We start from the raw sequence: 12,622 nt of genomic DNA on the forward strand, positions 1-12,622 counted from the left end.
CAGATGCGTTGACGTTATCGGATTTCTCTGGGGAGTGAGTTGACATAGGAGATGGCGCACCCAATGGGCAGGCGGGTGCCAGTAAGTGGATTCCAAGACGTCAAGGTGGCGCCACATCGGAGGCTTTCCCCTGTTGTCTCCCCAGCGATGTGGCAACGCGTCACGTTATTTCCCTTCCACCTTCCCCCTTCCCCCTCCTTTTTCCTGTCTCTGTTTTGCTTTGGCAGCTCCCCTTTCCACTTGCAAAATGTATCACCGCTGTTGCGCAAACTTCCCCTTTCCCTTCACTCTGTCTCGCCGAAAGCAGTCGCCAGGCCAGGCCTACTTCCCAGAATACCCCGGGGCACGGCTCAAAGGGCCGAGTGTCTCGGTTTTGACCTCTGACCTCCCTCCTCCGTTCCCACCAAACCCCTTCCGGAGTCACCCGTCCGCCTCTCTCTTGAATCGTGCGTTCACAATGGCGTTTGAAATGGGACTATGCTCGCGTATCCCCCGCCATTGTCATGTCATGACAGCCTCCCGCCACCGGAAGCATTGCAGCCGGAGGGCAGACCCCCCCCCCCCACCCCCCAACACCTGGCATATTCCCATCCTCAAGACATTGTGGGGGAGTGGGGTAGGGTAAAATAGCAGGTCGAATGCGGCACCCAAGACGTCAATGTGCCCGCGCCCCACAACTCCCCCCCCTGCCCCGTGAACCCTTTGATTATCCACAGCACCCCTCCACCGCCCCCACCCACCCACCACAAGGTTGACCGTGGTCCACGGCCTCTCGTAGCCGAGCAAGGCCATGGGAGGTCAGGCAGGCTAGCCAGCTTCACTGGGGAGGAGGTCAGAGTTGACAGGGCCCTCGGACCCGTGGCTAACAAAAACCGGCCACATGACCGTCCATACGGCACTCCCCAGCCCCAACCCCACCCACGCCCGCTCCCTCGACCGCTGACTCTACCCCAGGGCCTCTCCGTCAGTGAAAGCCACAGAGCGCAGGCCATCAACGACAACCCATCTCCTTGACACGGCAAGGGTCCACAGTTCGGCCGTAGGCCCCGATCCCAAAGGCCAGAGGTTCATCCCCTAAACCCAGCTTCCACTCAGTGTACAACCTTTGACCTCGGGCAGCCCGAGCACGCTCTCCGGGTAAACCCGCTTGCCAGAATGTACACCCTTCCTCCCTCCTATCGCTGGCCCGGTGTTGGTCTTCAAGCACCTTCGGCCATTTTGAAGGATGGAGGAAACCATTTTGGATCCACAAGAAGGGCCACTCTCTCTCTTTCTCACTCCATCGCTGTCCCTTTCTCTCGTTACCACGATCTTTCTGGATGACTTCATTCGATTTGAGACTTGCCAAGGTCAATGCAGCCGCTCTGTGGTTACTTTTCGGGACTCAGTGGTGTTTGGAGGTTGGCTGTAACCGTGGCAACTCCAAGAGCGAGCATGACAGGAAAAGGGCACAAGGAGGAATCTTTATTGCTTAATCACGAATAACATGCTTCAAGTTTAAAACAAGGACAAACACGATGCCATTTTATACTCCAAGGCATCTTGACCTGTTGTCATGGGAACTATTGGGCCTGCTCTTAATGTTCAACCCAATAAAATTGCCAGCAAACTAACCCCACTGCCCCACTCTCTCTCCATAGCCCTGTATCAATCCCCAAACTAACCCCACTGCCCCACTCTCTCTCCATAGCCCTGTATCAATCCCCAAACTAACCCCACTGCCCCACTCTCTCCCCATAGCCCTGTATCAATCCCCAATCTAATCCCACTGCCCCACTCTCTCCCCATAGCCCTGTATCAATCCCCAAACTAATCCCACTGCCCCGCTCTCTCCCCATAGCCCTGTATCAATCCCCAAACTAATCCCACTGCCCCGCTCTCTCCCCATAGCCCTGTATCAATCCCCAAACTAATCCCACTGCCCCGCTCTCTCCCCATAGCCCTGTATCAATCCCCAAACTAATCCCACTGCCCCGCTCTCTCCCCATAGCCCTGTATCAATCCACAAACTAATCCCACTGTCCCGCTCTCTTCCCATAGCCCTGTATCAATCCCCAAACTAATCCCACTGCCCCACTCTCTCCCCATAGCCCTGTATCAATCCCCAAACTAATCCCACTGCCCCACTCTCTCCCCATAGCCCTGTATCAATCCCCAATCTAATCACACTGCCCCACTCTCTCCCCATAGCCCTGTATCAATCGCAAACTAATTCCACTGACCCGCGCTCTCCCCATAGCCCTGTATCAATCCCCAAACTAATCCCACTGCCCCCCACTACCCCCATAGCCCTGTATCAATCCCCAAACTAATCCCACTGCCCCCCACTACCCCCATAGCCCTGCATCAATCCCAAACTAATCCCACTGCCCCGTGCTCTCCCCATAGACCTGTATCAATCCCAAACTAATCCCACTGTCCCACTCTCTACCCATTGCCCTGTATCAATCCCCAAACTAATCCCACTGCCCCGCTCTCTGCCCATAGCCCTGTGTCAATACCCAAACTAGTCCCACTGCCCCGCTCTCTGTCCCCACAGCCCTGTATCAATCCCCAAACTAATCCCACTGCCCCACTCTCTCCCCATACCCCTGTATCAATCCCCAAACTAATCCCACTGCCCCACTCTCTCCCCATAGCCCTGTATCAATCCCCAAACTAATCCCACTGCCCCACTCTCTCCCCATAGCCCTGTATCAATCCACAAACTAATCCCACTGCCCCACTCTCTCCCCATACCCCTGTATCAATCCCCAAACTAATCCCACTGCCCCACTCTCTCCCCATAGCCCTGTATCAATCCCCAAACTAATCCCACTGCCCCCCACTACCCCCATACCCCTGTATCAATCCCCAAACTAATCCCACTGCCCCCCACTACCCCCATAGCCCTGTATCAATCCCCAAACTAATCCCACTGCCCTGCGCTCTCCCCACAGCCCTGTATCAATCCCCAAACTAATCCCACTGCCCCCCACTACCCCCATAGCCCTGTATCAATCCCCAAACTAATCCCACTGCCCTGCGCTCTCCCCACAGCCCTGTATCAATCCCCAAACTAATCCCACTGCCCCCCACTACCCCCATAGCCCTGTATCAATCCCCAAACTAACCCCACTGCCCTGCGCTCACCCCACAGCCCTGTATCAATCCCCAAACTAATCCCACTGCCCCCCACTACCCCCATAGCCCTGTATCAATCCCCAAACTAATCCCACTGCCCCCCACTACCCCCATAGCCCTGTATCAATCCCCAAACTAATCCCACTGCCCCGGGCTCTCCCCACAGCCCTGTATCAATCCCCAAACTAATCCCACTGCCCCCCACTACCCCCATAGCCCTGTATCAATCCCCAAACTAATCCCACTGCCCCACTACCCCGATAGCCCTGTATCAATCCCCAAACTAATCCCACTGCCCCGGGCTCTCCCCACAGCCCTGTATCAATCCCCAAACTAATCCCACTGCCCCCCACTACCCCCAAAGCCCTGTATCAATCCCCAAACTAATCCCACTGCCCCCCACTACCCCCATAGCCCTGTATCAATCCCCAAACTAATCCCACTGCCCCACTCTCTCCCTATAGCCCTGTATCAATCCCCAAACTAATCCCACTGCCCCGCGCTCTCCCCATAGCCCTGTATCAATCCCCAAACTAATCCCACTGCCCTGCGCTCACCCAGCATCATTGTTAGTCCCACATTTAAAACACTGCAATTACACACTGTATTCAAACCGGCTACCAGTGCCCGCTCCCTCAGTACTGACCCTCCGACAGTGCCCGCTCCCTCAGTACTGACCCTCCGACAGTGCCCGCTCCCTCAGTACTGACCCTCCGACAGTGCCCGCTCCCTCAGTACTGACACTCTGACAGTGCCCGCTCCCTCAGTACTGACCCTCCGACAGTGCCCGCTCCCTCAGTACTGACCCTCCGACAGTGCCCGCTCCCTCAGTACTGACCCTCCGACAGTGCCCGCTCCCTCAGTACTGACCCTCCGACAGTGCCCGCTCCCTCAGTACTGACCCTCCGACAGTGCCCGCTCCCTCAGCACTGACCCTCCGACAGTGCCCGCTCCCTCAGCACTGACCCTCCGACAGTGCGGCACTCCCTCAGTACTGACCCTCTGACAGTGCCCGCTCCCTCAGTACTGACCCTCCGACAGTGCCCGCTCCCTCAGTACTGACCCTCCGACAGTACCCGCTCCCTCAGTACTGACCCTCCGACAGTGCCCGCTCCCTCAGTACTGACTCTCCGACAGTGCCCGCTCCCTCAGTACTGACCCTCTGACAGTGCCCGCTCCCTCAGTACTGACCCTCTGACAGTGCCCGCTCCCTCAGCACTGACCCTCCGACAGTGCCCGCTCCCTCAGTACTGACCCTCCGACAGTGCCCGCTCCCTCAGTACTGACCCTCCGACAATGCCCGCTCCCTCAGTACTGACCCTCCGACAGTGCCCGCTCCCTCAGTACTGACCCTCTGACAGTGCCCGCTCCCTCAGTACTGACTCTCCGACAGTGCCCGCTCCCTCAGTACTGACCCTCCGACAGTGCCCGCTCCCTCAGTACTGACCCTCCAACAGTGCCCGCTCCCTCAGTACTGACCCTCCAACAGTGCCCGCTCCCTCAGTACTGACCCTCCGACAGTGCCCGCTCCCTCAGTACTGACCCTCCGACAGTGCGGTGCTCCCTCAGTACTGACCCTCTGACAGTGCTGCACTCCCTCAGTACTGACCCTCCGACAGTGCGGCACTCCCTCAGCACTGATCCTCCGACAGTGCGGTGCTCCCTCAGCACTGACCCTCTGACAGTGCGGCACTCCCTCAGTACTGACCCTCCGACAGTGCCCACTCCCTCAGTACTGACCCTCTGACAGTGCGGTGCTCCCTCAGTACTGACCCATCAACAGTGCCCACACCCTTAGTACTGACCCTCTGACAGTGCCCGCACCCTCAGTACTAACCCTCTGACAGTACCCGCTCCCTCAGTACTGACCCTCCGACAGTGCCCACTCACTCAGTACTGACCCTCTGACAGTGCCTGCTCCCTCAGCACTGACCCTCTGACAGTGCCCGCTCCCTCAGCACTGACCCTGCGACAGTGCAGCACTCCCTCAGTACTGACCCTCCGACAGTGCCCGCTCCCTCAGTACTGAACCTCTGACAGTGCCCGCGCCCTCAGCACTGACCCTCCGACAGTGCAGCACTCCCTCAGTACTGACCATCCAACAGTACCCACTCCCTCAGCACTGACCCCCCGACAGTGCGCCACTCCCTCAGTACTGACCCTCCAACAGTGCAGCACTCCCTCAGCATTGACCCACCGACAGCGCCCGCTCCCTCAGCACTGACCTTCCGACAGTGCGGCGCTCCCTCAGTACTGACCCTCCGACAGTGCCCGCTCCCTCAGCACTGACCCTCCGACAGTGCGGCACCCCCTCAGTACTGACCCTCCGACAGTGCCCGCTCCCTCAGCACTGACCCTCCGAAATGTGGCGCTCCCTCAGTACTGACCCTCCGACAGTGCCCGCTCCCTCAGTACTGACCCTCCGACAGTGCCTGCTCACTCAGTACTGACCCTCCGACAGTGCCCGCTCCCTCAGTACTGACCCTCCGACAGTGCCCCCTCCCTCAGTACTGACCCTCTGACAGTGCAGTGCTCTCTCAGTACTGACCCTCTGACACTGCAGCACTCCCTCAGTATTGACCCTCCGACAGTGCGGCACTCCCTCAGTACTGACCCTCTGACAGTGCAGCACTCCCTCAATACTGACACTTCGACAGTGCGGCACTCCCTCAGCACTGACCCTCCGACAGTGCAGCACTCCCTCAGTACTGACCCTCCGACAGTGTGGCACTCCCTCAGTACTGACCCTCCGACAGTGTGGCACTCCCTCAGTACTGACCCTCTGACAGTGCGGCACTCCTTCAGCACTGACCCTCTGACAGAGCGGTGCTCCCTCAGCACTGTCCCTCTGTGGATGTATCTGAGTTCCCCAGACCTACCCCTTGCCTGTTGTCCTCCCCCAAGGCCGCTGCCAGTTTACCCCTGCCCTGACAGACCCAGGGCCTAGTTTGGGTTGCTGGTGACTGACAGGGTGTCTCCCCACAAACCCTTGCACGCGGCGCGTGGCTCAGTTTGCAGCTCCTGTTGAGTCCTCCTGCCCCTGGGCAATACCCAGTCAGGATCTCTGTGCACAAGCCCGGGCCTTGTTTGTGACCCAGGCAAGGGCTGCCGTTGCTAAGGAAACGACTTCCTCAGCTCGCGACGCTTCCTGTTCTACTTCCTCCCACTCCCTCACCCTTCTCGTCAACCTGTTGTTGTCTTTTTTTCTGCGCGTCTCTCTCTCTCACACACTCCATGGAATGCTTTCATCTCTTCTAAGAAAACAACTTGCTCCCACTCCCCCAACCCCAACACCCCTGTCCCTCTGGACGTCTCAAATGGACAACTAGGCCCAGAGGCATGATGGGAGTGAGCTTGGAGGTGATCGGCCTCAATGGCTCCTTCTCCAATGCCCACCCCACCCCCCCCACCGTCGTCTGGGTAACCTGGCTGCTGAGGCCGCGGATCCATTGGCAGCTCTGGGATCTGGAGGACAAGGAATGATTTCCATTCTCAGGGGGAAGAGGCGATGTTATTCGCATTGCTGAACATCTGCTAGAAACGAAAAGCAGACCCCTTTTGGGTCTTTGCGGTGGGAGACCAGTCACCAATACCTCCCTGCACCATCGAGTTAACCACCTCCCCACCTCCCAACCCCCTTCCCATCTCGTCAGGCTTGAAGCCACTCGGCTCATTTCTGGCTGGACTGCATTCGATGGGCCAAGCAGACTCCTCTCCCAACGCCCATCAATCTCCCTAAACAAACCCCGTGGGGTCTACACTGTCCCCCCATCAAACACTCCCCAGGACAGGGACAGCACGGGGTTAGATACAGAGTAAAACTGTCTCTACACTGTCCCCCATCAAACACTCCCCAGGACAGGGACAGCACGGGGTTAGATACAGAGTAAAACTGTCTCTACACTGTCCCCCATCAAACACTCCCCAGGACAGGGACAGCACGGGGTTAGATACAGAGTAAAACTGTCTCTACACTGTCCCCCCATCAAACACCCCCCAGGAGAGGGACAGCACAGGGTTAGATACAGAGTAAAGCTCCCTCTACACTGTCCCCCATCAAACACTCCCCAGGACAGGGACAGCACGGGGTTAGATACAGAGTAAAGCTCCTTCTACACTGTCCCCCATCAAACACTCCCCAGGACAGGGACAGCACAGGGTTAGATACAGAGTAAAGCTCCCTCCACACTGTCCCTCATCAAACACTCCCCAGGACAGGGACAGCACGGGGTTAGATACAGAGTAAAGCTCCCTGTACACTGTCCCCCCATCAAACACTCCCCAGGACAGGGACAGCACGGGGTTAGATACCGAGTAAAGCTCGCTCTACACTGTCCCCCATCAAACACTCCCCAGGACAGGGACAGTGCAGGGTGAGATACAGGGTAAGCTCTCTCTACACTCTCCCCCATCAAACCCTCCCACAATTTGTGAAAACATTAGGCCCCAGCACCGTCCCACCTGGGTGGGGTCAGATGAGGTGACTGGGACAGGAGAGGGGAGAGAGAGGTTGAGCGAGATGAGGCCAGTGCCAAGGGGGCACTTTGGGGTGTCTACTTTCTCACCATTTGCCCTCTTCTCTAGTTGTTCCCCTTGAGAAGGTGGTGGGGGGGTGAGCGGCCATCTTGAACCGCTGCAGTCCGTGTGTGCTGTGGGTTAGACCCACAATGCACTGGGGGAGGAAGTTCCAGGATTCTGACCCAAGGAACGGCCGATATATTCCCAAGTCGGGATGGGGAGCAGTGGGAATTTGCGGGGGGGGGGGGGGTGGTGTTGTCATGTATCTGCTGCCCCTTGTCCTTCTGAATGGAAGTGGCCATGGGTTTGGAAGGTGCTGCCTGAGGTGGGCATACACAGGGGCACCTTGCACACACTGGTGGACGGAGTGGATACTCGTAGATGTGGTGCCAAGTGAACCAGGGATGGGGGGTTGCTTTCTCCCGGAGGGTAAACAGTTTCTTCAACGCTCCCCCTAACCTGGGGGCGTGGGGAGTATTCCCTGACTCATGCCCCATCCACGATGGACAGGCTTTGGGGAGTCGGGGGGGGGGAGTTACTGACCCCAGGCCCTGACCTGCTCCTGTAGCCTTTGTGTTTATGTGGGGAGTCCAGTTGAGTTTCTGGTCAATGGTAACCCCCCCCCAAGGATGTCGATTTTGGCAGTTATTGGGCGGTGGTGGGGAGAGGGGGGGGGGGGGGAGGGGGAGCTCAGTGATGGGAATGTTTCTAGGGAAGTGATCCATCATATGGCTGGGTGGGAGGTTATCATAGGATCAGAGATTCCCTACAATGTGGAAACAGGCCCTTCGGCCCAACAAGTCCACACTGACCCTCCAAAGAGTAACCCACTCAGACCCATTCCCCTACTCTATATTGACCCCTGACTAATGCACCTCTCCTGCACATCCCTGGACACTATGGGACAATTTAGCACGGCCAATCCACCCTAACCTGCACATCCCTGGGCACTATGGGACAATTTAGCACGGCCAATCCACCCTAACCTGCACATCCCTGGGCACTATGGGACAATTTAGTGTGGCCAATCCACCCTAACCTGCACATCCCTGGACACTATGGGACAATTTAGCATGGCCAATCCACCCTAACCTGCACATCCCTGGGCACTATGGGACAATTTAGCACGGCCAATCCACCCTAACCTGCACATCCCTGGACACTATGGGACAGTTTAGCACGGCCAATCCACCCTAACCTGCACATCCCTGGACACTATGGGACAATTTAGCACGGCCAATCTACCCTAACCTGCACATCCCTGGGCACTATGGGACAATTTAGCACGGCCAATCCACCCTAACCTGCACATCTTTGGACTGTGGGAGAAAACCGGAGCACCCGGAGGAAACCCCACGCAGACATGCAGGGAGAATGTGCAAACACCACACAGACAGTCACCCAGGGGTGGGATCGAACCTGGGTCCCTGGCGCTGTGGGGCAGCATTGCTAACCTACTGAGCCATCATGTCATCCCAGGTTGGGCATCCAGACTGGAGAGGGTCCAATTTCCATGTCCTCCCGAGGGTAATGTGTCAGGCATTTGTTCCATGTGATGTGGGCCTTGCTGGGAAAGGCCCAGGATTTGTTGCCATTTGAACAATGCTTGGCGCACTCTGGGGGTAGTCGGTTCACTGAGAGCCGCACAACAGGAACTGAGAGACCCACTCATGGTTAACAGACGCTGAATGGATGGCTTATCGAGTGGGTGCTGTCAAATCATTGACAGACAGGGCATCCCACCGCACAGGAAGTGAGTCGGCACATTCCCGCTGATCGAGCCCAGTCCACAGCTGCCACTGAGATAAAGCACGAGGTTGACAGGAAACTGCCCTGAACAAACATCAGGTTGTTCAAACTCCATCTCCTCAGTAAACTCCGCGGTGCGAGTGCAGCGATCCCCCCACCCCAGGGGAAGAGCCCGTTGTCAGCCATTCAGGCACATTCCTGGCCGCCTCAGCTGCCATCTTGAGGTGCCCCCACCAGTCTCACAGAGACGGACAACTGAACAATGAAGGAAGACGTGCACTCAGCTTGTGTGAAGATATTCCTAACACACTTCGAGCGAGCAAGGACTCACAGTCCGGACCCTCCGACAGTGCAGCACTCCCTCAGTACTGACCCTCCGACAGTGCGGCACTCCCTCAGTACTGACTCTCCGACATTGCGGCACTCCCTCAGTACTGACTCTCCGACAGTGCGGCACTCCCTCAGTACTGACTCTCCGACAGTGCGGCACTCCCTCAGTACTGACTCTCCGACAGTGCGGCACTCCCTCAGTACTGACTCTCCGACAGTGCGGCGCTCCCTCAGTACTGACCCTCCGACAGTGCGGCACTCCCTCAGTACTGATCCTCCGACAGTGTGGCACTCCCTCAGTACTGACCCTCTAACAGTGCGGCACTCCCTCAGTACTGACCCTCCAACAGTGCGGCACTCCCTCAGTACTGACCCTCCAACAGTGCGGCGCTCCCTCAGTACTGACCCTCCGACAGTGCGGCGCTCCCTCAGTACTGACCCTCTGACAGTGCGGCACTCCCTCAGTACTGACCCTCTGACAGTGCGGCGCTCCCTCAGTACTGACCCTCCAACAGTGTGGCACTACCTCAGTACTGACCTCCTGACAGTGCAGCACTCCCTCAGTATTGACCCTCCGACAGTGCGGCACTCCCTCAGCACTGACCCTCTGACAGTGCGGCGCTCCCTCAGTACTGACCCTCTGACAGTGCAGCACTCCCTCAGTACTGACCCTCTGACAGTGCAGCACTCCCTCAGCACTGACCCTCCAACAGTGCGGCACTCCCTCAGTACTGACCCTCTGACAGTGCAGCACTCCCTCAGCACTGACCCTCTGACAGTGCGGCACATCTTCAGTACTGACCCTCCAACAGTGCGGCACTCCCTCAGTACTGACCCTCTGACAGTGCAGCACTCCCTCAGCACTGACCCTCTGACAGTGCGGCACATCTTCAGTACTGACCCTCCAACAGTGCGGCACTCCCTCAGTACTGACCCTCTGACAGTGCAGCACTCCCTCAGTACTGACCCTCCAACAGTGCGGCACTCCCTCAGTACTGACCCTCTGACAGTGCAGCACTCCCTCAGCACTGACCCTCAAAGTGGAGCAAGCTTTATTTACACTGTCCCCCCATCAAACACTCCCCAGGACAGTGACAGCACAGGGTTAGATACAGAGTAAAGCTCTCTCTACACTGTCTCCATCAAACACCCCAATGACAGGGACATGGGGTTAGGTACAGAGTAAAGCTCCCTCTACACTCTCCCCCATCAAACACTCCCCCAGGACAGGGACAGCACGGGGTTCGATATAGAGTAAAGCTCCCTCTACACTGTCCCCCATCAAACACTCCCCAGGACAGGGACAGCACGGGGTTCGATACAGCGTGGAGCTGGTGTCTGTGCCCTGTTGGACGGGTTGAGCCTGGGTTGGGTCTGGGTTTGACCAGAGAGCCGAAGTGACGGTTGAAAGGCTGGGGGTGGTCTGGGTGTGTGATCACGTGAGGGGAGTGCCTGGACCGGGTGGGTGTTGGACGGACAATGGCACTGTCTGGAGAGCCAGGTTCCTGCCTGTTCTAACAGTGGGTCATCGTCTGGGGGAGCTAGTCCTTTCACCTCCCTCTCGTGTGCTTTCCAACTGCATTTCAGTTCGGAAGCGTTGTGGTCCCCCCACCCCTCTCCGGACCCTTCACTGGCTTGTTGTGGAAGTCTAGCCCTTCACCATCCAAATGCTCTGCAGCTCCGAGCAGTTCCCCTCACCCCATGAGGAGATGGATACGGCCCTCTGCACAGAGCACCCTGCATTATTATAGCACCCTTTGCCATGTCAGGAATGCAGGAAGCACTGCAGCCAGACCCACTCAGGAAGGTCACACAAACAGCCCACGCGGTGCCCACCCATCGTGTTGGTTATTTTGTGCGACAGAGGGCGGACAGATATCGGCCGCAGCCCATCAGAGAGCAATCCCACCTGCGGGCTCACCACCCGCGATTCACGACGCCCAGTCCCCTCTGCTTTCCAGAGCTCTCCGGAACCTCTCACCGTAGAAATCGGACAGAGTGGGGACAGGCCAATCGGCCCGTCGACTCTGCGCCAACCCACCGAAGGGCATCCCATCAAGACACATCGCCACTCCTTGTAACCCTGGATTTCCCATGGCCAATCCACCCTAACCTGCACATCCCTGGGCACTACGGGACAATTTAGCACGGCCAATCCACCCTAACCTGCACATCCCTGGGCACTATGGGACAATTTAGCACGGCCAATCCACCCTAACCTGCACATCCCTGGGCACTATGGGACAATTTAGCACGGCCAATCCACCCTAACCTGCACATCCCTGGGCACTACGGGACAATTTAGCACGGCCAATCCACCCTAACCTGCACATCCCTGGGCACTATGGGACAATTTAGCACGGCCAATCCACCCTAACCTGCACATCCCTGGGCACTATGGGACAATTTAGCACGGCCAATCCACCCTAACCTGCACATCCCTGGGCACTATGGGACAATTTAGCACGGCCAATCCACCCTAACCTGCACATCCCTGGGCACTATGGGACAATTTAGCACGGCCAATCCACCCTAACCTGCACATCCCTGGGCCCTATGGGATAATTTAGCACGGCCAATCCACCCTAACCTGCACATCCCTGGGCACTATGGGACAATTTAGCACGGCCAATCCACCCTAACCTGCACATCTCGGGGCACTATGGGACAATTTAGCACGGCCAATCCACCCTAACCTGCACATCCCTGGACATATGGGACAATTTAGCGTGGCCAATCCACCCTAACCTGCACATCCCTGGACACTATGGGACAATTTAGCACGGCCAATCCACCCTAACCTGCACATCCCTGGGCACTATGGGATAATTTAGCACGGCCAATCCACCCTAACCTGCGCATCCCTGGGCACTATGGGATAATTTAGCACGGCCAATCCACC

The 12,622-nt window shown here is 57.5% G+C and overlaps 2 protein-coding genes across 3 annotated transcripts in view; both read left to right on the forward strand.

Moving 5' to 3' along the window:
• Nucleotides 1–12,622, forward strand: part of LOC122546658 (RAS guanyl-releasing protein 2-like) — a 129,882-nt gene that overhangs the window by 6,133 nt on the left and 111,127 nt on the right. The window lies entirely within an intron of this gene.
• Nucleotides 52–12,622, forward strand: part of LOC148136206 (uncharacterized) — a 47,263-nt gene continuing 34,692 nt past the window's right edge. Inside the window, exon 1 of the mRNA XM_087983597.1 lies at nucleotides 52–81. Within this exon, the coding sequence (XP_087839723.1) occupies nucleotides 52–81 (30 nt within the window). The remainder of the gene's footprint in view (nucleotides 82–12,622) is intronic.

This window comes from Chiloscyllium plagiosum, unplaced genomic scaffold (assembly GCF_037043375.1).
Source record: "Chiloscyllium plagiosum isolate Xiang-an unplaced genomic scaffold, Cpla_swu_hap1 HiC_scaffold_46, whole genome shotgun sequence".
Lineage (NCBI taxonomy): Eukaryota > Metazoa > Chordata > Chondrichthyes > Orectolobiformes > Hemiscylliidae > Chiloscyllium > Chiloscyllium plagiosum.